The sequence below is a fragment of the Chanodichthys erythropterus genome, chromosome 7, assembly GCF_024489055.1.
Source record: "Chanodichthys erythropterus isolate Z2021 chromosome 7, ASM2448905v1, whole genome shotgun sequence".
Classification (NCBI taxonomy): domain Eukaryota; kingdom Metazoa; phylum Chordata; class Actinopteri; order Cypriniformes; family Xenocyprididae; genus Chanodichthys; species Chanodichthys erythropterus.
In genome coordinates this window covers 41,383,515-41,410,901 of record NC_090227.1, presented here as the reverse complement: position 1 = coordinate 41,410,901, position 27,387 = coordinate 41,383,515, and the positions used below count along the sequence as shown (strand labels likewise).

Sequence of the window (27,387 nt, the reverse complement as noted above, 5' to 3'; positions counted from 1 at the left end):
AACTGAAACCTCGTCCAATGCGCAATGGGTTGTGGGCAATATTAGCCTCTATAGTGTGCACGGATCCACACTTCGAAAATCTACCGGAAATAGTAGACCATCCGGGGACTTTTGCCATACTCTTTTCAACATACTATGCTTTGGGACACACTTATTTTAATCTCACATACTATTTAGGGTGGATAGTATGGACATTGGAACGCAGGGAGAGCCCCGGCCGCGCGCGCGCACTCAATATACAGAGCGGCCAAAGCGTCAAGCACAGAACGTCTTCAGCACTTCCGGATCATGCACACTCCGCCGCTGGCCAGGCTGCTTCTGCTTTACACACCATGGCCGTTATTTTCTCGAGAAAAGGAGTTTTCGAGGTTACGTAAATAACCGAGTACGTTATATACGTTTTGTTATATAACAACCGATATGACAACTTTAGCACATTTATCAGCTATACATTCATTCAGTGTTTTCCATTAATGACCCTCTGCTGCCGCCACCGTTTCATAATGAACTGAAAATTTAAAACATACTACGTTTGCCAACGAACTAAAATCGAAACTGTGATATGGCTTTGTGCCTTTATAAAACAGCAAAAGACAGTGATTAAGTATATATACAGTCTGTCTGTGCTGCGTGTTTTAACGAGAAGTGAGCGCATTTGTGGAGTGGGGGTTCAATCTTCAACTGGCTGGCGGCAGCAGCCACTGACAGGTCACATGACCTGGTGGCAGCTGCCAGTCTGATTCTGGCAGGTCACGTGACCTGCCAGTGGCGCTGGTGGCAGCTGCCAGTCTTGATTCTGGCAGGTCTGTCAGCGGTGGCTGGCAGAGTGTAACGCGTTCCTTATTTCTATCGTTGCATGAAAATACATAATTGTATTATTATTAATATAATCTTATGACTCTATTCTTTTGTATAATTCACGTTTTAGATGGGTTTATCTCAATTAAAGCAGTAAAATGACCGTGATCTCAACTGGTGGAAAATGACGCATAGCCCAGCCAGCCACTGCTGAGACGCGAGTATAACGCGCTCTCTAATCACTCTCGCTGCATCGAAATACATAATTTTATTATTATTAATATCATATTATGACTCTATTCTTTTGTATAATTTACGTTTTAGATGGGTTTATCTCAATTAAAGCAGTAAAATGACCGTGATCTCAACTGGTGGAAAATGACGCATAGCCCAGCCAGCCACTGCTGAGACGCGAGTATAACGCGCTCTCTAATCACTCTCGCTGCATCGAAATACATAATTTTATTATTATTAATATCATATTATGACTCTATTCTTTTGTATAATTTACGTTTTAGATGGGTTTATCTCAATTAAAGCAGTAAAATGACCGTGATCTCAACTGGTGGAAAATGACGCTCAGCCCAGCCAGCTACTGCTGAGACGCGAGTATAACGCGCTCTCTAATCACTTTCGCTGCATGGAAATACATAATTTTATTATTATTAATATAATATTATGTCTATATTGTTTTGTATGATTGACGTTTTAGATGGGTTTATCTCAATTAAAGCAGTAAAATGACCGTGATCTCAACTGGTGGAAAATGACGCTCAGCCCAGCCAGCCACTGCTGAGACGCGAGTATAACGCGCTCTCTAATCACTCTCCCTAATTTGTATGCATACTGCTAATAGTTGTGACGATTTTATGTTTTGTAATAACACGAGTTATGCAATAATATATAGCATAAAAATGGCAATTAAAACGTGAATTATTCTAATAATACGACCCTTTCTCAACATTAATCCTAAATCTGGATACAATAATTTTAGTGGCTGTGGGGAAGTTTAGGTCTCATTTCTTGATTTCATTTTAAAAAGGTTTGTTTGATGTAAATATTTAGATACATTGACTTTGTTCATTTCTTTTAAGGTCACGGGCAGCATAAGCAACATGACCACCTGTAAATCTGCTCATATTCTGAGAAAACTTGTTTCACAAATATGTTTCACATATTTACAATATTTGGAGGGGACTTGCATGTTTAAAAAGTTGTTGTTGAGTGTTAGCTTGTAAGTAAGTGTAAGATAAAAATTTTGTGGAATGCAGCAACTTTGATTGACCTAATTATTCATGCCTCTTTTTTTAATGTTAAAAATAATAAAATACATGTTTACATTTTTTAATGTTAATGTAAACAACAGGCGTTTGGGTAACATTTATTTGTCCATTTCTCATTAATTATATATATATATATATATATATATATATGGGAGGATGTACAGTTTGTACAGTATAAATAAAAATCATGAGTCCCAGTGCATGTGTGTATGAAATATGATACTCAAAAGTATGTGCATGTTTTTTGTTGTTGAGCATCATATTTATACATCAGGCTTTTATAGCTCAATTTTTTGAAAATCAATCATAATAGAATGTTCCCCGAAAGCATGCTGTGTTATATTTGACACTTACATTAACACGAAAAAAGTAGTTTATTAGTAATAGTAATTTTTAGCATTAAAAATTGTGTATAAATATGAATAATCAAGTTGCTTCAGTACAGTACATTTTTGCCTTACACATACTTCATATGTAGGCTATGTACTGTCAATCAGAGGACAGAAAGCATTAAGTAGATTGTATATATATTTGAGGTAAACCCATCTGAAACGCCAACCATACAACAGAATATAGTCATAAGATTAGCTCTATTAATAATAATAAAATTATGTATTTCCATGCAGCAAAAGTGATTAGAGAGCGCGTTATACTCGCGTCTCAGCAGTGGCTGGCTGGGCTATGCGTCATTTTCCACCAGTTGAGATCGCGGTCATTTTCTGCTTTAATTTAGATAAACCCATCTAAAACGTCCACCATACAAAACAATATAGTCATAATATGATATTAATAATAATAAAATTATGTATTTTCATGCAGCGAGACTGATTAGAGAACGCGTTATACTCGCGTCTCAGCAGTGGCTGGCTGGGCTATGCGTCATTTTCCACCAGTTGAGATCACGGTCATTTTACTGCTTTAATTGAGATAAACCCATCTAAAATGTCAATCATACAAAACAATATAGTCATAATATTATATTAATAAAAATAAAATTATGTATTTCGATGCAGCGAGAGTGATTAGAGAGCGCGTTATACTCGCGTCTCAGCAGTGGCTGGCTGGGCTATGCGTCATTTTCCACCAGTTGAGATCACGGTCATTTTACTGCTTTAATTGAGATAAACCCATCTAAAACGTGAATTATACAAAAGAATAAAGTCATAATGTTATATTATTAATAATACAATTATGTATTTACATGCAGCGACAGAGATATAGGGAACGTGTTATACTCTGCCAGCCACCAGAACCTCTGACAGACCTGCCATAATCAGACTGGCAGCTGCCACCAGCGCCAATGGCAGGTCACGTGACCAGCCAGAACCAGACTGGCAGCTGCCACCAGGTCACGTGACCTGTCAGTGGCTGCTACCGCCAGCCAGCTGAAGATTGAACCCCTACTGCATTTGTGCACGCGATCAGCTGGTGATCAAAATAAAAGCTCAAGGATATATCTTTTAAAAAGAAATGAGTACAAAAGTATTGTAAAAAAAAAAAAAAAATGTTTGAACCCTTTTTAATGTCCAGGTACAAGTCAATGCTGTTTCTTTGTTCAATTTGCACACTGTACATGGGTTGAAGCTCTTAATTTTGAGTTTCCAGAGTGCACCAGATTGATGCATTTAACCTTAAAATGTACACAATTTTCTTCCGGGGGGGCATACCCCCGGACCCCCCTAGCGGAGGTACATCCAACAAACTTTTACAAATTACAATGTCAAATAATGTAAATTTTCATACGACAACAAAAGCTCCTTTCATGTCATTAAAGCTATTAATAGAAAAATGAAATGTCTTTGGACAAATCTAGATTTTGAATAAGCCCCTAATGTTTACAATGTCTGGCTCCGCCCCTCTCAGGTAACAAAACTGACAAAAAATAAAATAAATTATTTCACCCCAATGACACTAAGTAAACATGGACTGACATTGATTTTTAAAATTAGGGTTACCAAACGTTTTCTCCGCGCACACGCGCAAACTGAATTTTTTTTACAAAGTCTCACTCCAGCCAAAGTCCCAAAGTTGGCAACCCTGATATGAAGAGTTTGGTTCCAAAACGCGATAAACGCCATTTTCAAAAAATTTGAGTTTCCGCCAAAATCAGTATAGTATCTGGTCGGTATTGAAAAGTCATTTATCAATTTTGCGCAAAATGTGATATCCGTCATGTTATTCTGTCATGTTTTCTCCCTTTCTTTCCAAAATGCGACAAATGCCAGTCTCCTTTTTCTGCAGAACGTGATATATCCGCTCAACCAATCACAGCGCACCATTCCACCCACTGTAAACATTGAAGGCTTTTTTAAAAAGCCGTTTTAATACCAATGTACTCGACAAATGTGTTTATTTAACCGTGCGGTGGCGCCAGATACTTATGGAAGCCCGTTTCCGCCACTAAAAAAAAAAAAAAAAACGCCACTTAAAAAAAAAAAAAAAACCACTAAAAAAAAAACAAAAAAAAAAAGATTAATTGCGACTTTTTATCTCAGAATTGCGAGTTATAAAGTCAGAATTCTGAGATATAAAGTCGCAATTGCGAGTTATAAAGTCAGAATTCTGAGATATAAAGTCGCAATTGCGAGTTATAAAGTCAGAATTCTGAGATATAAAGTCGCAATTGCGAGTTATAAAGTCAGAATTCTGAGATATAAAGTCGCAATTGCGAGTTATAAAGTCAGAATTCTGAGATATAAAGTCGCAATTGCGTGATATAAAGTCAGAATTCTGAGATATAAAGTCGCAATTGCGTGATAAAAAGTCAGAATTCGGACTTTTTTTCTCGCAATTAACTGATGGTCAGTATCTCTGTCTGTAACAGTGCATCAACGATAGACGTGCTGCAGTGAAGTCTGAAGCTGTTGGATGTATTAAAATGTTCCACTTCAGCTTTGTCTGATTTATTGCGCCTCCGCCACAGCTGATTCTTCTTCTTCTTATGATTATTATGATATTGTTATTATCGTGCAAAATTCATTAGTGTACCCATTCTGTTAAAAACAACTTTTATTGTCCAAATACCTCGACTGTAATTTGCAGAATTGCATGATTCTATTTCTACCCTTGAGTTGCAAAGTTAATGAAACATGATAGGTATTGGTTGTTTTAGTATTAAGCCCACTAGATGGCAGTAAAAGCAGTTTTTCTCCTTGAAACGCTGTGTACAAGGTTAACGTGGAAACATTATATATGCATATTCCTGCGTAATGCATATGTCCGGAGACTAATCTTTATGTGTCTCCTCCAGTAAATTCAATATTTCTTTATTGGTCAATCGGCGCTAAAAATAATCCTTTATGATGTCCTCTATTTAATGTATAAAAATAACAAAGCAGTAATCCTGATGGTCAGTCTCAATGAAAGGAAACGCAAGCAAAGTAAGAACTGTGAGAAATAACGTTTCACAGTAGTGAGAAAAAGTCAGAAATTCTGACTTTATATCACGCAATTGCGACTTTATATCTCAGAATTCTGACTTTATAACTCGCAATTGCGACTTTTTATCTCAGAATTCTGACTTTATAACTCGCAATTCTGAGATAAAAAGTCGCAATTAATTTTTTTTTTTTTAGGTGGAGTTTTTTTTTTTTTTTTTTTTGTGGCGGAAACGGGCTTCCATAGATACTCGTTAATCGGTGATGACAAATAATTTATAACATTAACAAGATGATCCGTTGAATTCATTTTGGGAGCAACGGCTGAATGTATTTTTAGTAAAATGCCTGTATATAAAATAAATATTGGCAAAGTTTAGACTCTGTCATATATGTGAATTAACTTGCTTTGTTGTGTATTTTCAATTTGAAAAATAACTTTTATATTGATGGATTAATTGCATTTTGGGGGAAAAAATGTCATGGATTTATTGCATTTTGGGAAAAAAATTATAAGTTTTTATAATAAACTTTTTAAAATCAAAATGTAGATTTGAATGTTTAATGTTTTTATAACCAAAAGATGCTATGTGAAAGTTTGAAACAGAAAATAGTGGTTTTCATCTTGACACTTTCTTGGTAAAGAAAACACCTTTTTACTCAAATTAATCAAAATGGAGTTATTGCGTTTTGGAACCAAACTCTTCATATATCATTCAAAACGGCCATATATATACATGAAATTGCATGATTCACTTTAATTCCACGAGACAAGAAACATTTTCGACATATTAGGTATATATATATATATATATATATATATATATATATAATAAAATAGTTTTTTTTTTTCTTTACATTTTAATGCCAGCCTAGAAAAGATATCTAGATGTTAGTTAAACAAATCTTTATTATTGTTCTTTATAATTATATTCTTTTACACTTTCTTTGAACCATTTGTTTACTTTATAGATTTGTATTGTATTTGAATGTTCAAGGTTGTTTTTGTAATTTTTGAAAAAAGCAAGCAATCTTTTAACCTTTTTTTTTTTTTTAGTAATATAAAATTGTGATATTCAATAATGTGATATGGAAAATTGATACGTCACACGCCACATGCTTATTTTTCCCCTCACGCCTGTGAGCGGTTACACATTTAGTAACGCTGACCTCAAAGCTGTATTGAAAATCCTAGTTACACTAAACTTCTTTCAGAACTTTTTTTGTCATGTGATTTTTTTCCTCCTTCCTTCCAACTTCTTCCATTTTCTGAGCATTTGCTTTCTATCTGCCACTCCGATATTTTTCCATTGATTTGATTACACAAGTGCAGTGAAGTGTGGACATTCCAGACTGGGTCTATTTAACACTTGTGTTTCTGAGAGCCACTTCTTCCAGACATCCCCCATTATAGGCCAGCTCTCTGGAGAACCATCACACAACTGCTGTCAGAGAGCTGCGTGTCTGTCAGTCCCCAACCTATCTAACATTAATAGTATGCGGCCTCACGGCACGTAAACCCCTAGACCGGCGAGATGAGACATTCCCTCTCTCTTTGAGTGGAAAAAACGAGAATACGCCTGGAATCTTTTGCTCGCTCACTCTATTTTCCTCTTTGTTTGAGCGCCTCTGTCTCAGGGGAATTACAGCAACATCCATTAACACATACTAGGGTGAATCAAAGTTACACTCATTTAAGGTTTAAAATATTCTGAATATCGTATTCGAGGCACGTTTTAACTCAGAGAGGTTAGGTCAGGGTGTGTGGATGTAGGAATGCTGGTATGTGGCGATGTGATTCAGTCAATCTGTTTGGACTTTGATGTTTCTCCTGAGCTGTTTATGTTTGTTTGTGTGCGTCTCAGTCTTCACCAATCCAGGATGGAAGTAGTCTGTCTGTGAAGTCACAGTTTCTGTCTCATGGGAGGAATGTTTGAGCCACAGAGGAATGTGCTGTAAAAATGGAATTTCTGCCAAGCTGTCTGTCTGTCTAGTCACCGGCGTTCCTCATATCCCCGCTGTCTGTCTCGGCTAATAGCAGAAGAGCTTTTCAAAGGCTTTTGTTTAAATCTTGACAGTTTGATGAGTCAAAATATAATCACAGTTTAAAAATGACAACAAACAGGAAGAGAGACTGTCTGTACATGACAAAATATCCTATTCTCAATGAGGATTAATATCCTTATTTCCAGTTCTTAAATGATTATATTAAGACTTTAGAGAATGTACAGTATCTTTAATATGTGTGTATTTTATTTCACTTATGTATTATTTATGCATTACCATTCAAAAGTATGTTTTTGATAGAAAGAAGCCTCTTTTGCTAACAAAATCTGCATTTATATGATTTTAAAAAACAGCAAAAACAGTAATATATTATTACAATTTAAAAATAACTGTTTTCTTTTTGAATATATTTTAAAATATAATTTATTCCTGTGATCAAAGATGAATTTTCAGCATCATTACTCCAGTCTTCAGTGTCACATGATCCATCAGAAATCATTCTAATATTCTGAAGAGAAACATTTCTGATTATTATCAATTAGTTATTATTATCAGTTCTTAGTTTAGATAGAATGTCATATTTTAGAAAGAACAGCATTTTTAAAATTAGAAATCTTTTTTAGAAAAGTATCAGTTTCTTTAAAAAAATAAAAAAATAAATAAAAATACTAACCTCAAACTTTTGAATGGCAGTGTATATTTTTATATGTATTTTCTCTTATATTTTTACTGGAAAACAAGTCCAAAAAGGCAAATTAAAAAATTATTTCTTTGCATTATACTGTTTATTTCTGGGCATGAAAAAGATACATTTTACAGAGTGCAGGATATGGTGCAGATTAAAAAAAATCTCTAATGTGAAAGCTAATAGATCATTTTGGATTAAAAAAAAAAAAAAAAACAGGCACACAGTCTCGCCAGTTTTCGTAAGAAACAGAACTCTTTTTCTCAAACATGTATGTCTGCTGTGTTAGTTTTGTCTTCAGCTGGGATTAGCAGTTGTTGTGAAGTACTCATTACTGCGTCTGACTATGTTGACCTTGTTTTAGGGCCTCTTCTCCATTTCCTTTGTAATTTCTCTTCATCCCTGAGGCTACAGACCAAGATTAGTCATAGTTTTATATAAGAATTTTTTATGACATCTGACAATTAACAAAAATAACAATTATGTTTCCATAACAACTGTATCAAAAACAGGAAAATATTCTTGCTCATAAATGTGTCTCAGTAAATGTGTGACTGTGACTCTTTGAAGTCTTGTGCAGTTGTTTAATTAAAACACCTTGTGTCGCAATGGCCTAATATCTCTTCTCTGTCTGTCTTTGAAATATTAAGACATTCAATCACGTCGTAGTGGTTTTAGAGGACTCGTGTCCTGGCAGGTTTGACAGCATGAGTCAGAATTAGACGAGACATTTTCTTAATTATGCTTAAGTTTGATCATTTACTCAATGATTAAGTATTTGATTTGCAGCTGTGCTGCCAGATGATTAATATGGTTGGTAAATTTACTGTAGACTTTCTTTTCACAGGGAGGAGTTGAGAAGAATTCATGTGGGAGAATTGGAGAGACTAGAGGAGAGCTTCAGAAGGAGGCTGAACGCTGCAGAGGAGCATAGTTCAAAGGTGAATTTTCTCTTATAATGGGTAGATTGGATTTATGATGGGTAATTTGTTCATAATACATTTATCAGAAAGACAGCATGGCCCTTATTGCGCTATTCTGAGATATCACAGTTCACATCTTCACAATTCACAACTTTCGCATCTTTCACATGAGCATACTGTAATTCAAAACATTTGTGTTTGCAGAAGAACTTCACTTGCACAACTTTTGAGTTGCCCCAAGAAACTTTGCATTCACTTTGTAAAAGTTGGGGATGTTTAATCTAGTTTAATCTAGATCAAGTTTGTTTAATTCCAAATCGATTTCTTTATCGAGCCAATTAGACTTACACACTCAGTCCCGAATCATCAAAAAGTTGGAAAAAACCTACTTAAACACGATCGCTTTATATGATGAACAGATTTTGGCTTTTATTCACATATAAACTTTCATCAACTCACACATCAGATATGGTAAACAGAAGCTCAAGAATGTTTGCTTGACATGTGAGAACCAGTGAGGTTCATTCTTGTGTTACGCAGCATGTTTGAGCTTCTGTTTATGTTTGCTGATCAGTGTTTATATGTGAATAAAAGCCGAAATTCAACCTGTTCATCATATAAAGTGATTGTGTCTCTTGGACTAAACCGCTCGATTCATATGGATTAGTTTTACAATCTCTTTATGAACTTTTTGAAGCGTCAATGGAAGGACAGAAATCTCTCAGATTTCATTAAAAAAGTCTTACGGGTTTAGAACGACATGACAGTGAGTAATTGATGACAATTTTTTCATTTTTGGGTGAACTAACCCTTTAAGGCAAGTTCCACAGCGAGTCACATGGCTAGTTATGAGGCAAATCATGCAACAACAAAGCTGTTCTCCCTTTTATACCGTCATTCATTTATGGAATAAGCTAAAAAGTTAACCAGTGAAATAGACTGAAAAGTTTACCAATATAATAAGCTTAAAAACTGACTAATAACCCAGGAAATTTAGGCTTCAAAATTTACTATGATATATATATATATATATATATATATATATATATATATATAATATATATATATGTCTGTAAGCAATAAGGTACGCGAGGCTGTGCTGTATTGTGAATAAGTGCGTTGTTAGGCACGATGCGAAGCGGAGTGCCTGCAAACCCTTCAGCCATGATTTGTATTGTTACCACACAATACAAATATAAAAGCCAAAAATATGTATCAATGCAAATTTCATGAGGTAAACTTTCAATAAAAGCCTTCCTTCTGCCGGAAAAAAAATAGTCCCTGACCGTGAACAGCAACAGAAGTTACATTATTACGTCATTAGATGGCAGCAAAGACTGTCTTTATGAGTGTATCAGTCAGTAGTGAAGACTTTTATATTGAAAAGACTGAATTGTTGTGAACAAGGAACAAGACGCAAGTGACAAATGCTTTGACTAGCGCTGTCAGTCACGGGAAAATCCCTTTACTGTTAAAAGGGCAAGATAATACATTTAAACAGATTTTTTTATTATGAACATAGGACTGACTTGAAGGAAAATGCTAAATCTGAATGCAGATAATAAACTCGCTCACTTGTTCTCTTCTTCACAAAACTCTTCTACATAATACAGTGAGCTTCAGTGAACAACATCAGTTGAAAACATACAGTTTATGTTGCTAAAAGTGGTTGCTGAGGGTGGGTGAAGCGGTCATAGCAGTGTTTTATCATGAATAAAATTGACCAATCAGAATCAAGGACAGGAACTAACCATTATACATACATATATATATATATATATATATATATATATATATATATATATATATATATATATATATATATATATATAAACTGCTAGCAAAATCGTTGAAATATAGTTTTATATATAGAGAAAAAAATGTATTTCAATACTTTTGCATTCCCTGCTTCTCTAAAAAACTGGTAATGGAAATATTTTAAGATGAGAGTAAAAACTATATTTCAGTGCTTTTGTAGTTTGCAAGCCATTGGTGGAATTCATCACATTAATTATGAACATTATTCACTAACATTGAATGAAGACTTATTTTGATCAGTAAATCTGTTGTTTCATCATTTAATATCTAACAAACTTCTTTGTGTGACATTTTTTGCTTTACAAATGTTCTTGTGCAGTTTATAGTATATATTTAGAATAAACGCCACTTGTTTTGATATTTTGTTATCTGCATAATGACTTTTATGGCTTTTGGGCCCAATGTATCTAACTTTTACTATATATATTCCCTTTGAACACTGAAGACACAAAGCGTTTCTGTGCAGTCCATAACATCGCCATCCCAGAGAAGTACCAGCACATTTTCTTTCTTTTCCTTCCGCCTGTACTTCAGTATAGTTCTTTTTCTGTTTTTATTATTTGAATTTCATTGATTTTTATTTTTTTTTATGTGGGCTGAGGTCTGCCCTCAGCATGCTAGTATTAAGAGGAATGCCGTTTGATTTAGTGCAAATTACATTTAAGACCCGCCGGTTTCCTGCTGTTAACACAGACATGCATCCAAGTCTAGGTGGAAGTGGTCTCTCACTGTCACACACATAAGATGCTGTCTCTCTCACTGACACAGAGCCTGTTGTGTTCTCTCACACGCACACTGTCTGCACTCTGGGCTCCATGAAAAGCATGGTGACCTTGGTCACGCCTCACTAAAAATACATGGCATGCCACCATCTCCCTCTTTGCTGTTTGTAATTGCTCTAACCATTTTATTCAGCTGCTGACAGTTCAGTATTTCAAAAACCCACAGTTGGTGAAAAATCCTTGTCTTTAATATGAGGTCATATGATCACTGAAGAACTACACAAACAGCTTTAGTTGCTTTCTGCACCACCACATGAGGCCTAAATTAACCATAATGAAAGGAGATGTAATGTATTTCATATCCCATTTTGCCCTGTTAGCTGTTTTACTCTTCAGTTTTCAGTGAGAAATAAACACTGCGGTAAGCAAGAATTCAGTCAACATGTAAATAAGAAAGAATGTGATGCAAGTGTGCAGGTGTTCAGGGGATTTGCATGGGGCTTCCTATTTGGTTATGTATTATAATGTCAGTTTTTCATTTTGAATGTTTGTCCTTTTTGTCTATTTTGAAATTATATACTATTATTATATAATTTATTCATATTTTGAATTAGCATTTTAAATTTTAGGTTAAGTTTCTGTAATTTTCTTTCAGTATTTTTATTTAGCTTTAATTTATTGTTGTTTCAGTTTTAGTTATTTCAGTTTAGTAGTAATTTTTACAAGCAACGTTTCTCATTTCCCTTCCTTAGATTATGTTTTTTCTCTAGTATTTATATTTTATTTCAGCTTTAATTAACAAAAACTATTTCTTTTACTAACACTTTATTTTACAGTCCTGTTCTGCATAAACATACTATGAACTTATTGTAGTAATGATACTAAAAAGTACATTCTAAAAATGCTGAGTTAAAAATAACCAAAGTTGGATTATAAATAGACAAATCCAGCAACTGGGTTGTTTTGACCCAGCGGTTGGGTCAAAGGTTTGATTTAACTCAACTATTGTTTAAAAATGACTGTATTGCTTGCTTAAAATGAACCAAAAATAGGTTTGAAATAGACATTTATTAATAAGTTTAATAAACAATAATTAAATAATAAACATTTATTAAATTGCTTATTAATTTCCAACCTGTTTTGGGTTCATTTTAAGCTTGCAATATAGTAATTTTTAAACAAAAGTTGAGTTAAATAAAAAACTACCCAGCAGGTCAAACATTTAACCCAACCGCTGGGTCAAAACATCCCAATTGCTGTGTATGTCCATTTTCAACCCAACTTTGGTTCCCATTCAGAATAGGACGAATAGGAATCTCGCTAGAGAGGCCAATCTACTTCGAGTGTAACTAAACGAGCCAATGCACATTGGCATGCAATCATATGCATCAGCTGCTTGCCTCGCAGCGCGGGTATATAATGAGCAGCAGGTGCGTTGCATCTTCAGCTTTTCGCTTCGGAGCCAAACCTTCTCAACACTGAAGAAGATAGCTACTGAAACCACGAGTGTGAACGAGTCTGCTCTTCGAGACGTCTCTTGGTTGCGGTGCAGGCGGACAGCGCAGCAGCGGGGCCGATTTCTCCTTTGTTTTTCTTTGCCTTTTTTATTTGAGCAAAAGCTGTAATCAGCGTGAAGGCCGTTCTCACGGCTGGTGAAACGGTGCGCCTAGAGCGCTAAAAAGCTGTTATTACAGCTGGTAAGAGAGCGCCTTCAAGGAGAGTGCACACGACAGGCTGCACATTTCCCTGTCTGTGCTGCAGCGGCTTTTCCCCTGCGTGCTTCAGCACCTAAAAGAGTCAGTCCTTGAAAGAGCTTACACGAGTAGTTCGCGTCTTTTTAAAGATGTCGTTCTACTTGTGTGTTTCTGGATGCGGTCGTTACCTGGCGCCTCGGGATGGTCACCAGCGCTGTATCGCGTGCTTGGGCTTAAGGCACGCTGAGGCGGCGTTTGTGGACGAGTCATGTACCCATTGTGGGAAGATGACCGTCGCGGAGCTGCGGTCGAGACTCCACTTTCTGCAAAGGGGTGGAGTCCCGGTCCCGACGCCTCGTTCCAATCCTCCTCAGAGGGTTGCTTCGGGCGGCGGGGCTGGTGACTTGAGGATCACGGTGAGCGCGTTTCCTTCGGGGAACCAACCCCCTAGGAACCCTCACCCCTCTTGCGCTCCGCAGCCAGTAGAGCTGCCGGGGGAACGCGGTGGACCACCCCAGAGGTGTGTACCATCCGTATCCTTCGGAGCTCCCCAAGATGACCGGATGTCGATCGCTGCATCGGAGGGTGAGCCTGACGCTTCTGGGGATGACGATTCGGCGCAGCTGCCTCCCTCGGGAGTGACGACTGTGCCCGAGTCAGACCCGGAAATGATGGCTATGCTTTCCCGGGCCGCCAACAGGGTCGGGCTCGTGTGGAACCCTCCACCGTGTCCCGAGCCCTCGAGGTTGGATGATTGGTATCTCGGGGTGGCAAGGGCTGGTTCTCAGCCCCCCACCCCAGTGCCTTTCTTCCCGGAGGTGCATGAGGAGCTCACTGGCACGTGGACGGCACCTTTTACTGCCCGAAGCCGTGTCGGTGGGTCCTCCTCCCTCACCACCCTTGATGGTGGAGCGGCTAAGGGTTATACGCGCATACCCCCTGTGGAACGGGCCGTTGCTATGCAACTGTGCCCTAACTCCACCTGGCGGGGGGAGCCGTCTCTCCCTTCCCGGGCCTGTAAGTACTCGTCGGATCTTACTGGCAAGGCTTATCAGGCCTGTGGGGAAGCCGCTTCCACCTTACACGCTATGGCGTTGTTGCAGGTCCATCAGGCCAAGGCACTGAAGGACCTGCACGAGGGTGGTCACGATCCGCAAGTTCTACAAGAACTTCGTGCCGCGACGGACCTCGCGCTCCGAGCGACGAAGGTTACGGCGCGGTCAGTGGGTCGTGCGATGTCCACCATGGTGGTCCAGGAATGCCATCTCTGGCTGTGTCTTGCGGACATGAGGGATACCGACAAAGTCAGGTTTCTTAATTCCCCCGTGTCCCAGACCGGCCTCTTCGGCGACGCGGTCGAGAACTTTGCCCAACAGTTCTCGGCTGTACAAAAGCAGTCAGAGGCGATCAGTCACATCCTGCCGAGGCGGTCAGCTGCTGCACCTCCACCGCCGGCGGCACCTCAGACTGCCCGTCGCCGAGGTGGCTCAACGGCCAGCGTTACCCAAATTTTCAATAAAAGAGCAGTTTCCTCTATCTCCGGGTCCGAAGAGGGCTCGGAGAGCAGTGGGAGGGCTAGAACCTCACCACTCTCATCCACCTCTTCTGTCGCCAGCGGACAGCAGCGAGCAGCAGGTAGGCAAAACCTCGACTGCTCCCTCTGTCCACCCGTGGAAGCAGGTAAGTGTTGCACAGCACACTGTGACCCCGCTTCGGGCCGCCTCACACAGAGAGCCTCCCGGGCCGCATCCCTGCGTTCCACCTCGCTGCCCCGCGGCGGGTACGCCGGTGGTCCCCTTGGTGCCGCTTGCGCGGTCTCTGGGAGCCTGGCTAGCGCTCCCCAGTCCGTCTCGCTGGCTCCTTCGGACCATCAGGCTCGGCTATGCAATTCAGTTCGCCCGGCGCCCCCCCAAGTTCAGGGGCATCCTCTTCACTACAGTGAAAGATGCCGATGCCCCTGTTCTGCGTGCGGAGATCGCAGTCCTACTGGCGAAGGACGCGATAGAGCCGGTCCCTCCAGCCGATTTGAGGTCGGGGTTCTACAGCCCCTACTTCATTGTACCCAAGAAAAGCGGCGGGTTACGACCGATCTTGGACCTGCGAGTTTTGAATCGGAGCCTTCACAAGCTACCGTTCAAAATGCTCACGCAGAAACGCATTTTCGAGTGCATCCGTCCCCGAGATTGGTTTGCAGCGATCGACCTGAAGGACGCGTACTTCCATGTTTCGATTCTTCCGCGACACAGGCCATTCCTGAGATTCGCGTTCGAAGGTCGAGCATATCAGTACAGAGTCCTACCCTTCGGGCTGGCCCTGTCTCCCCGCGTCTTCACGAAAGTCGTGGAGGGAGCCCTTGTTCCCATGAGAGAACAGGGTGTTCGCATTCTCAACTATCTAGACGACTGGCTTATCCTAGCACAGTCTCGGGATCAGTTGTGCGAACACAGGGATTTGGTGCTCAGTCACCTCAGCCAGTTGGGGCTTCGGGTCAACTGGGAAAAGAGCAAACTCGCCCCAGTGCAGAGGATCTCTTTTCTCGGTATGGAGTTGGATTCGGTCGAACAGATAGCACGCCTCACAGAGGAACGTGCTCGGTCGGTGTTGAACTGCCTGAATACGTTCAATGGCAGGACAGCGGTTCCACTGAAGTTCTTTCAGAGGCTCCTGGGGCATATGGCGGCTGCAGCGGCTGTAACACCGCTCGGTCTGCTTCATATGAGACCGCTTCAGCACTGGCTTCACGGCCGAGTCCCGAGATGGGCGTGGCAACGCGGCACGTTCCGGGTGCCAATCACTCAGGAGTGCCGCCGAACCTTCAGTCCGTGGTCGGACCCTTTGTTTCTTCGGGCAGGAGTGCCCCTAGAACAAGTGTCCCGGCATGCTGTGGTTTTCACAGATGCTTCTGCCACCGGCTGGGGTGCCACGTACAACGGGCATGCAGTCTCAGGGGTTTGGACGGGACCCCATCTGCATTGGCACATCAATTGCCTCGAGTTGCTGGCAGTACGCCTTGCTCTGAGCCGCCTCAAAGGCCTGCTTCAGGGCAAGCATGTACTGGTCCGTACGGACAACACTGCGACCGTTGCGTACATCAACCGTCAAGGTGGTCTACGCTCCCGTCGCATGTCGCAACTCGCTCGCCATCTCCTCCTGTGGAGTCGGAAGCATCTGAGGTCGCTTCGCGCCATTCATGTCCCCGGTGTGCTCAACCGTGTGGCCGACGAGCTATCACGAGCTGCGCTGCCCGGAGAGTGGCGACTCCACCCCCAGGTGGTTCAGCTGATCTGGAGAGAGTTCGGAGAGGCTCAGGTAGACCTGTTTGCCTCACCAGAAACCTCCCACTGCCAGTTGTTTTACTCTCTGACCGAGGGAACACTCGGGACAGATGCACTGGCTCACAGCTGGCCCCGGGGCCTGCGCAAATATGCGTTTCCCCCAGTGAGCCTACTTGCACAGACCCTGTGCAAAGTCAGGGAGGACGAGGAGCAGGTCTTGTTAGTTGCGCCTTACTGGCCCAACCGGACCTGGTTCCCAGAACTCTCACTCCTCGCGACAGCCCCTCCCTGGCCCATCCCTCTGAGGAAGGACCTCCTCTCTCAGAGACGGGGCACTCTTTGGCACCCGCGTCCAGACCTCTGGAAACTCCATGTCTGGTCCCTGGACGGGACGCGGAGGTTCTAGGTGACTTACCCCCTGAGGTACTTAACACCATCACTTCGGCACGTGCACTGTCTACGAGACGTGCTTACGCCTCGAAGTGGAACCTGTTCGTCGAGTGGTGTTCTTCTCGTCGAGAAGACCCCCGAAGATGCTCGATCGGAGTCGTGCTTTCCTTCTTGCAGCAAGGGTTGGAGCGTAGGCTGTCCCCCTCCACCCTCAAAGTCCATACTGCTGCCATATCCGCTTACCACGACCACATAGATGGCAAATCTGTTGGTCAGCACGACCTGGTCATCAGGTTCCTTAGGGGGCGAGACGGTTAAATCCTCCTCGTCCCCCCTCCATACCCTCTTGGGACCTTACTCTGGTGCTCAGAGCACTCCAGATTGCTCCCTTTGAGCCTTTGCTGTCAGCAGACTTAAAGATTCTCTCTATGAAGACTTTGCTGCTGGTGGCATTGGCCTCCATCAAGAGGGTAGGGGACCTGCAGTCATTTTCGGTCGACGAATCGTGCCTAGAGTTCGGGCCGGGTGACAGCCACGTGGTACTGAGACCCCGGCCTGGCTACGTGCCCAAGGTTCCTACCACTCCCTTCAGGGACCAGGTAGTGAGCCTGCAAGCGCTGCCCTCGGAGGAGGCAGACCCAGCCCTGGCTTTGCTCTGTCCAGTTCGCGCCTTGCGACTGTACTTAGAAAGAACTCGAAGCTTCAGGACCTCAGACCAGCTCTTTGTCTGTTACGGAGGCCAGCAGAAGGGAAAGGCTGTCTCCAAGCAGAGGATGGCCCACTGGATAGTGGATGCCATCGCCCTGGCTTACCAAGCTCAGGGCGTGCCCTGCCCGCTCAGGTTGCATGCCCACTCCACGAGAGGTGTGGCATCCTCCTGGGCGCTGGCTCGTGGCGCCTCGCTAACAGACATTTGTAGAGCTGCGGGCTGGGCGACACCTAACACGTTCGCTAGATACTATAGCCTTCGTGTCGAGCCGGTCTCCTCCCGTGTTCTCGCCTCAGGTCAGAGGCACGGAGAGGCCCCGGCTTAGTGTCGGCTTGCTGCGCTACATGCGCATTCTATTCTCCAGAGAGTCCCTACGGGCAGACCCTGTTGAGTCCTCCGGTTACCCTTCGGCAGCCGACGTGGCGGAGCGTCTGGCGCCAGGCCTATACTCCGTTGTATCTTTGAGAACCGGATTTAGGCTGGGTTCCATATGTGTGACCCTACGGGGATCCCATATGGCTTTTTCCACGGCTGCTCCTAAACGAAGCCCGTGTCTTTCCCTCTGGGAGAACCCATCTCTCATCGAGTGGAGTCACCCCAGTTCTTCCATATGTTGTACAACCTACAAGGTTAGTCCATATGTACTTATCCATATAACTCCTTCGGGGAAGGATATGGCTTCCGCAGCGTTCCTTATCGCATGTAAGGCTACGCTTTCCCAGCGTTATCCAATTGTCGCACTGAGTGGGTTTTGGGAACAACAGTGATCGACCCTCTCTGCGTGAGCCTGGTCCCACCGTCCTTAGGCAAGGGGGTTCAGGTGGCTCACGTCAGAGCGCTGGAAGAGGGCAGCTCCTGTGGCGCTTTGGTAGGGATTCCTATTCGTCGGTCTGTCCGACGTACGTCGAACGTGACCGACTGAATGGGAACGTCTCGGTTACATAGGTAACCCTCGTTCCCTGAAGGAGGGAACGGAGACGTACGTCCCGTCGCCACAGGCGTTGTCCTGCTGATGCTGCCGCCTGCTCGGTTCGGCTCCTCAGCGAAAACCTGAAGATGCAACGCACCTGCTGCTCATTATATACCCGCGCTGCGAGGCAAGCAGCTGATGCATATGATTGCATGCCAATGTGCATTGGCTCGTTTAGTTACACTCGAAGTAGATTGGCCTCTCTAGCGAGATTCCTATTCGTCGGTCTGTCCGACGTACGTCTCCGTTCCCTCCTTCAGGGAACGAGGGTTACCTATGTAACCGAGACGTTGTTTTTAACCCAGTGTACACTGTAAGTAAACTGATCTGGTTTGGTTTAACTAATAAATTCATTAGACTGAAGTTTAATTTATGGGTCAAGTGCACAAATGATGATCTGATTCTTAATAGATCTTCTATCTGAACTATATTTGACCTCAACCCTTATTTAACCCGTATTTGTGTGCACGCAGATGGAGGTTTTACTCCAGCAGAAACAGGCTGAACAGGACAAACAGCTGAAACAGCAAGAGATGGAGTTAAGAAGAGAAGCTGAGATTGAACTGGACATCCAAAGACAGAAAAACCAAGAGCTGCAGAACAAATACCAGAGTGAAAACCAGCAACTACAAAACAAGGTACAGCTGGCTGACCTCTGCCACACACATGTGATCTACAAGTCTTGATCATGGGTCAGTGACTTCAGAGTAGTAAAGCAGTTTAGTTTTCAAATAAATGTCACATTAACTGCGCCTTAAATATAGTGTGTTATTATAGTGTATATAGTAATATAATGATGCCAATATCAGCTCTCTCTGTATGATTGAGAGCTGTCAGTTAATTCACATGTATTTGGTGTAGGAAAAACAATTCTAGATTATACTGCGAGATTAAATACAAGTTCATTTATTTTTTTGAAAATGCTATAAAGGTTTTTTCTATGAAAACAACACAAATACAAAGGTTACAGGTCATCATGGCACATGCATTTCAAACTATTCAAAGGAGTTTGCATCATCTTGGGCATTCTTATTTGTCCCTTTGATCTTAATTTGATGAGTTCACAATTTTATATAATCATGAGATAAAGAAAAACATGTTTTACTCACTTAGAGGGCTTGAATTTGAGACTTAACTCACGCTCTCAGTTTCCCACTGGACTAATTAATTAACTCTCTGATGCATGAGTTATTAAACCACAAATAATAAAAAATATATATCTTTTTTTTTTACTGCACAAAAGATGAATAGAATAATTCCAAAATGTTTTCAGAAAAAAATAAGTCAAAATTAAGTGAGTTTTTCCTTAAAAAAATCTGCCAGTGGGGTAAGCAAGATAAACTTATTTCAAACTGAATACAAGATTATTTTGTTTACCCATTGGCAGATTATTTTGCTTGTTTAAAGAAAAAAACAAGACAATCATATTTACTTGTCTAGAAAATGCTTCTTGGTTTAAGAATGTCTAGATATTTGAACTGGAAACAAGACAAAAAAAATCTAAGAAAATAATTTTTTGCAGTGTGGCGGTTGATTGACATGATCTGCACCTCATGTTTATCTCTCTCTCTCTCTCTCTCTCTCTCTCTCTCTCTCTCTCACAGCTCTCTGTGTCTGTTTCTGTGTTTTTCTCTCTGAGAGTGTTTGTTTTTTGGCTCACACCTCTCCTTTGTTCATGGCCATAAATGATGTCTGATTACTGTCTGTCCAGTGGAGCCCGATACACCCTGTGTGTGTGTGTGTGTGTGAGAGAGAGAGAGAGACTTTGGCCAGAGGAAGATTGGTGGAGGCAGGTCTACTGGTCCAGAAGTGATGTTGAGAGGTTTTGTCTGCCTGCATGCCACAGATGAGGGGTTGCTGGGCACCGCCAACATGGGGAGGGGATTTGGGAGCAAGGGGGTGGTTTTTAATGTTCAAGTTTTTAAAAATATTTTTAAAAGAAGTCTCTTCTGCTCACCTGCTGCATTTATTTGATGAATAAGAGTAAAACGGTAATATTGTGAAGTATTATTACAGTTTAAAATAGCTTTTTGAATATATTTTAGACTGTAATTTATTCCTGTGGTCAAAACTGAATTTTCTGCGTTATTACTCCAGTCTTCAGTGTCACATGATCCTTCATAAATAATTTTTAGAAAGATTTTTTAACTTTATTGTTATCTTTACAGGATTATATGGATATGCAGATGAAGTAATTAGTCATAAGCACAAATGTTTTTTGGTGTGTGTTATTTTACAAACTGTATTTACATGTCTGCCTATCCCTCCCTTTAGATTCCCGCTCTCATTCATTCAGCCACACAGGAGCTCCAGGAGGAGTTGGCAGAGCTACAAAAGCTTGTTAATAAGCAGGAGGAGGAGATGCAACATATTCGTAAGAGCGCCTCCCAGAGGCAGCAGCAGCTACTGCAGGAGCAGAGGACGGGAGAGGCACAGCTGCAGACGGCCCTGCAGGAGCTGCGGCAGAAGACGCAGGAGCTGAACCAGGCTCAGAATCACATACACAAGCTCAGAGAAGAGAGGGCCGCCTTAGAGGAAGAGGTGAGGCACATCTCTCCTCCACTCCACTTACAGATCTGACCGCAGAAGGTGGGAGTTTGAGAAGAGTCATCGACTCGCATGGGCCACAGCCTGTCAGTCCAGAAATTGATTTAACAGATGCACATTTACATTATTTCTGAGCACTTTTCTTCATTGGAAGAACTAGCTGCTAGAGATTTTAATGCAATGTTCATGTGTATAGTTTCTGGTGTGGGTAGACATGGATAGAGGCATGCTGGGAAATTATCATTTCTTTTCAACATAATACATGAGTTAAAATTAAAAGGTTAGGGATTACCTGTAAAAGTATTAGGGAAAATGTATTTCCACAAAAATATTAAGCAGCACAACATCAATAATGTCATGTTTCTTGAGCACCAAATCAGCTTATTAGAATAATAATAAGAATAGACACTGAAGACTGGAGCAATGATGCTGAAAACACAGCTTTACCATCACAGGAATAAATAATTAAAAATATATATATATATTAAAATAGTTAATAGTAAAACGGTTATTTTTAATTATAATAACATTTTACATTATTTCTTTTTTTTTTTTTTACTGTAGTTTAATCAAATAAATGCTGCCGTTTTATGAGCATGAGAGACTTTTAATTTATTTTTTTTATTTTTTTTTTACACAGAGCCTTAACCTTTTAAATGGAAATATATATTTTTAACATTTCAAGTTACAGAAATTAAACATTATTATATCATGAAGAACTGTGAATTGAAGGGGTCATGACATGTTTTTTATTATTATTAATTCAATATGTTCCTTGAGGTTCACTTATAATGTTAATAAAGTTTTTGCACAAAAAACATATATATATGTGGAAAAATGACCCGTTTTTAAGTCCTTTAAAGGTGCCATCGAATGAGAAATTTACCTCGGCATAGTTGAATAACAAGAGTTCAGTACATGGAAATGACATACAGTGAGTCTCAAAATCCATTGTTTCCTCCTTCTTATATAAATCTCATTTGTTTAAAAGACCTCCAAAGAACAGGCGAATCTCAACATAACACCGACTGTTACGTAACAGTCGGGATCATTAATATGTACGCCCCCAATATTTGCATATGCCAGCTCATGTTCAAGGCATTAGACAAGAGCAGAACGTCTGGATCTGTGCACAGACTAGGTAAGCAAGCAAGAACAATAGTGAAAAATGGCAGATGGAGCGATAATAACTGACATGATCCATGATATTTTTAGTGATATTTGTAAATTGTCTTTCTAAATGTTTCGTTAGCATGTTGCTAATGTACTGTTAAATGTGGTTAAAGTTACTATCTTTTCTTACTGTATTCACGGAGACAAGAGCCGTCGCTATTTTCATTTTTAAACACCTGCAGTCTGTATAATTCATAAACACAACTTCATTCTTTATAAATCTCTCCAACAGTGTAGCATTAGCCGTTAGCCAAGGAGCACAGCCTCAAACTCATTCAGAATCAAATGTTAACATCCAAATAAATACTATACTCACAGGAATCGATGCATGCATGCAGCACGAATGACAAACATTTTGTAAAGATCCATTTTGAGGGTTATATTAGCTGTGTGAACTTTGTTTATGCTGGTTAAGGCAGTCGAGAGCTTGGGGGCGGGGGAGCGTGAGAAGGGGCCGCAAGCTGAATCAGTGCATATATAATTATGGCTCAAAATAGGCAGTTAAAAAAATTAATTAAAAAAAATCTATGGGGTATTTTGAGCTGAAACTTCACAGACACATTCAGGGGACACCTTAGACTTATATTACATCTTGTGAAAACTGGTTCTAGGGCACCTTTAAGGCTCGTCAGTAAACACCCACTGTTATGATTGGCTAATGTCACTGCATAGTATCAACCCCCACTCGCTATTGCACACAAATAAGTGTTTTGAAAACATTATCCATATAAAACCAGTATTAAAAGTATTATGCAATTATTTACTTATGGTTTGTGATGCAGCTGCTGTCAGATCCAATACAAATCTGTTTGCAAAAGTTTCTCTGCAAACTCTCCATTACACTGTGCCTCGTTTACAAAACAAAATGCTCTGAACAAACATATAATCCTCCAATATGATCCAGGATGCCATTAAAATAAACCCTCCACTTGTTTCAGATGCTTGGATCCTTCTAAAGTCTGTTTAAACTGGACACGTCAAAACAAATGTTCTGTCTCTCTTCCATTTGTCCTGTTGTCGACAGACTCAAGCTCATGGAGCATGTCAGAAACTGACGCACATCTGTATACTGTATCAGTGTAGACAGTCAGTGATTATAATAGCTTCTATTTGCTTTTCATGCAACACTCACATCCAGTGTAGGCAAATGACACCCAATATCCAAACAAGCCTTTTTTTAAAGCTTGATTAAATAAATGTTTTGCTTATATTGAGGAGGACGTTTTAAGATATGAAACTTGCAGGATGTTTTAACGGTACAAAGACCTCTTACATGTCAAAAGATCAAGGCAAATTTGTCATGACCCCTTTAAACAATGAAGAGTAGTACATATGAATTAACATAGCCCATTTTTAGTTCATGATACCTAATGCAATAACTAATGTTAACAAAGTGAACCTTATAATAAAATGTTACCAAATGACAGTGAGTAGTGAAGCTTGAATGAGTTCTGCCTCTGGCCATTTGGACATTCCTCTTGCAACACAAGAAAAAAAGCTATAGCAGCCGTGAAGCTTTTAATATTTAATATTAGTTGGGCATGATTGTATGTTATTGAAGTTTGGATATAATATTTTCTTTCTTAAGCTACATTGAAGCAAAATCTGATTTTAAATGGCTTTTACCGACCCCTAGGGGTAAAAGAGTGAAGAGCACGAGCTCTGACACAATTCAAATACTGCTTACACACAGCAGACAATTAATAATGAAGGCTAATAGACGTACTAACAAAACTCTCAGGTGCTCATCTCTGATGTACAGACACATGTCATTTATATAATGGTGCAAAAAATGTTAAGCAAGCAACTCTAGACTCACATAGGTGAGACAGTCAATGCAGCAGATAACTAGCACACATGTCAGAGGAGAGAATGAGAATAAATATCCAGCACCAAAATAAGAAACAGCAGAGGTGACATGAGCATGCGTGAGAGTATGGGAGAGATGAGTGAATCATTCTAGTTAGAGCGAGGGAGAGAGTATTTGGGGCAGTATTCTGTTGACACGCATGCCTGTGTCTCCAGGGGGCAGTCTGTGGTTTCAGTCACGACACTCTTGTCAGTTCTCCCTCTCATATTCATATCCAAAAACCCTTTCCTCCGCCCCTCAGGGTCCGCCACCCACCCCCACCCTCTTCTCTCTCTCTCTCTCTCTCTCTCTCATGCATGTCTCGCCAGTTCGTCTAGTTCAAGGTGCCGTGACGTGAATTTCACAGCTGACATATTCTTTTATTCGGGCCCCAGAGCGCAGCGTCTCTCTCTCTCTCATCTCCCTCGCCACGTTCAAAGCAAATGGCTTTCTTTTGTGAGAAAGATTTCGCTGCATTTTAAGAATCCATTAAAGCTATCTAAGATCTGACTGTGATATAAAATCGATACCTAAGGGCATTTAACGCTTCACCTTTCATAAGAAGCACCTTCTTGATGTTCTTTTCCCTTCCTCCCCCTCTCACGCTCTCTTTTTCTTTCGCTCTTTTCATCTTGTCTTTGAACTGTGCCTGCGCTCTTCAGAGGCATGTGAGATATTTTCAGACTTTGGTTGATATTTATGAGGATTTATGAGGTTGCAGGTTCAAGAGCAGGAGGGAAGTTTTCTAAATTAAGTTAGCTGCCTACTTAGACAGTATTTTAAGGCATGATGAAAGTATTTTAAAATATGCTCCCTTTTCAAGAGACCTCATTTTGGCCATTTTAAAGGTATAATTTTTATCGTTAGCAGAGGCCAATCGCGGCGACGAGCGAAATAATTGATGAGTCATTAGAAATGTGATTAAAATTAGATTTCTTTCATTAAAAATAATTGAATCTAATTAGTAAATGATCAATTTACACTATTTCTGTGTGCTATGTATTTCTAGGCTCATCATCAACTTAGCAACAAAATGTATTAACTATTGTTACAGCAATAATTTAAAACAAATATTTAGTATTATTTTCAGAACACCTTACAGTATAATATTCAATACAACTAATATTCAGGGTTGTAGCTAGGGTTCACTCTAAAAACGCTGGGTTAAAAACAACCCAAGTTGGGTTAAGAATGGACAAACCCAGCGGTTGGGTTGTTTTAACCCAGTGATTGGGTTAAATGTTTTCCCAACCTGCTGGGTAGTTTTATTTAACTCAACTATTGTTTAAAAATTACTGTATTGCTCGCTTAAAATGAACACAAAAATTTACATTTTTTAAATGTTTAATAATTTAACATTTATTATTAAGTTGAATTAATAATAATTAAACAATAAACATTTATTAAATTGCTTATTAATAAATGTTAACCTTTTGATTATTATTGTTGCCTCTAGTAATTTCCAACCTATTTTGGGTTCAAGCCATATAGTGAATTTTAAATAATAGTTGAGTTAGATAAAACTACCCAGCAGGTTGGGCAAACATTTAACCCAATCGCTGGGTTTTTCCATTTTCAACCCAACTTGTTTTGTTTTTAACCCAGCTTTTTTTCGAGGTTTTTGTTGTGGGCCTCCATCTGTTAAAAACTCAGGCCTCATATAAACCCCTATATACAGTAGTTCAGCCATGAAACTCTAGAGGGCGCAATTTGATTGGTCCTTTACATGCAATTTGCATGCAGTCATATCATTACTGCATGACACAAGCTGATTAGCCTCTGCTGATCCTGCAGCCAATGAGATTGCTTGCTCAACATTTAAATAGTCTGGTTCAGTGTTTGCTGTAGTGTAGTCCTGAAGATTTACTCTGAAATTCAACTTCTTTGGATAAGTGAACTGTCCTTTATTATTCCAAATCACTAAACATTGTTACATGATCTGCATATATTGATTCATAAATGAAGCAAACATGCATGCTCAAAATCATGTTTGATGGTTTACAAGTTGTGTATACTGCATAATGCACAGGAGTGAATCATTAAGCATATAAGCAAAGCATAAGAACACGTATTTTCAGTCAATGACAAGAGAAGCAGGAAGAAAACCTTGCTCTGAGGTTACAGCTAATAGTTTGCATGATAGCACTTTTTTCATGAAGATAGATTGTACAGGTTTGCATTTTACTCTGTGGTTTGCTGTTTGTCACATGGCCATACATTTGGATAGGCTGTCTGAACACAGCAAAATATGAATACATGCATGTAGCATGCATGCTTGCTCAGGTGGATGCTGGGGGTTATTTTCTCCATCTCTCTCAGCTTGCAACATAGTCTAATTTGTTAAAATTACACACAGTGTGCATTCTAATTCGGTAAGTTTGAGTCATATTGGCTCAGGCACAAACAGCTACTTTAGGTTAAACCTGAGGGTAGGGCAACCAGGTACACATTGCTAAAGTCGATAAATAACACACACAAGTCAAACCGCTAGATTTTAAGCCAATTGGCAAAGCATGCCCAGACACACATGGATGACAAACATGTGGTTCTCGTGGCTCTTCTGAGCAGCAACAGTACATGTGTCTTGGCGAAATATCTGTTTGTGTTCGGGAGCTGGAAGTCCTATTTCGAGAAGTGACGTGCTTGAAATATGTAGTTCAGTTATGAGAAACTAAAGCAGTGGTCTCAAACTCAATTCCTGGAGGACCACAGCTCTGCACAGTTTTGCTCCAACTCACACCTGCTTGAAAGTTTCTAGTAATCTTGAAGATTGATTAGCTGGATCAGGTATGGTTGATTAGGGTTGGAGCAAAACTGTAGCCTTGTCCAAATACCCACACTTGCGGTCCTTGCACTTGACCACTTGTCTGCTTACATGACATATTCCCTGTATTTGGCCCAAGTGTTCAATTGTGCGTGAAGACTGCAAGGAATCTGCACTTGGGCATTTTTAAGACATGGGACAGTCTCGTACACTTACTTCCTGTCGTGTGCACGAGCTCTCAATTGGCCAAGACCGCAAGTGTGGGTATTTGGACAAGGCATGTGCAGAGCTGTGGCCCTCCAGGAATTGAGTTTGAGACCACTGCTCTAAAGGGTGCAGGCCTTTACATGCAGTCTGCAAGCAATCACATTATTACCGCATGGCACAAAATGATTGGCCTCTG

General features: G+C 40.6%; 1 protein-coding gene across 14 annotated transcripts in view; it reads left to right on the top strand.

Annotated features, from left to right (window-relative positions):
- The window catches only part of lekr1 (Leucine-, glutamate- and lysine-rich protein 1), a 228,019-nt gene that overhangs the window by 112,169 nt on the left and 88,463 nt on the right, over positions 1-27,387 (top strand). For all 14 annotated transcript variants that reach the window (XR_010895534.1, XR_010895536.1, XR_010895538.1 and 11 more), the window contains 3 exons: positions 8,998-9,091; positions 19,125-19,289; positions 20,926-21,192. Coding sequence is in view for 6 of the 14 variants with exons in the window: in XM_067390612.1 (XP_067246713.1) it covers positions 8,998-9,091; positions 19,125-19,289; positions 20,926-21,192 (526 nt within the window). In the remaining 8 variants the exon portion in view is untranslated. The remainder of the gene's footprint in view (positions 1-8,997; positions 9,092-19,124; positions 19,290-20,925; positions 21,193-27,387) is intronic.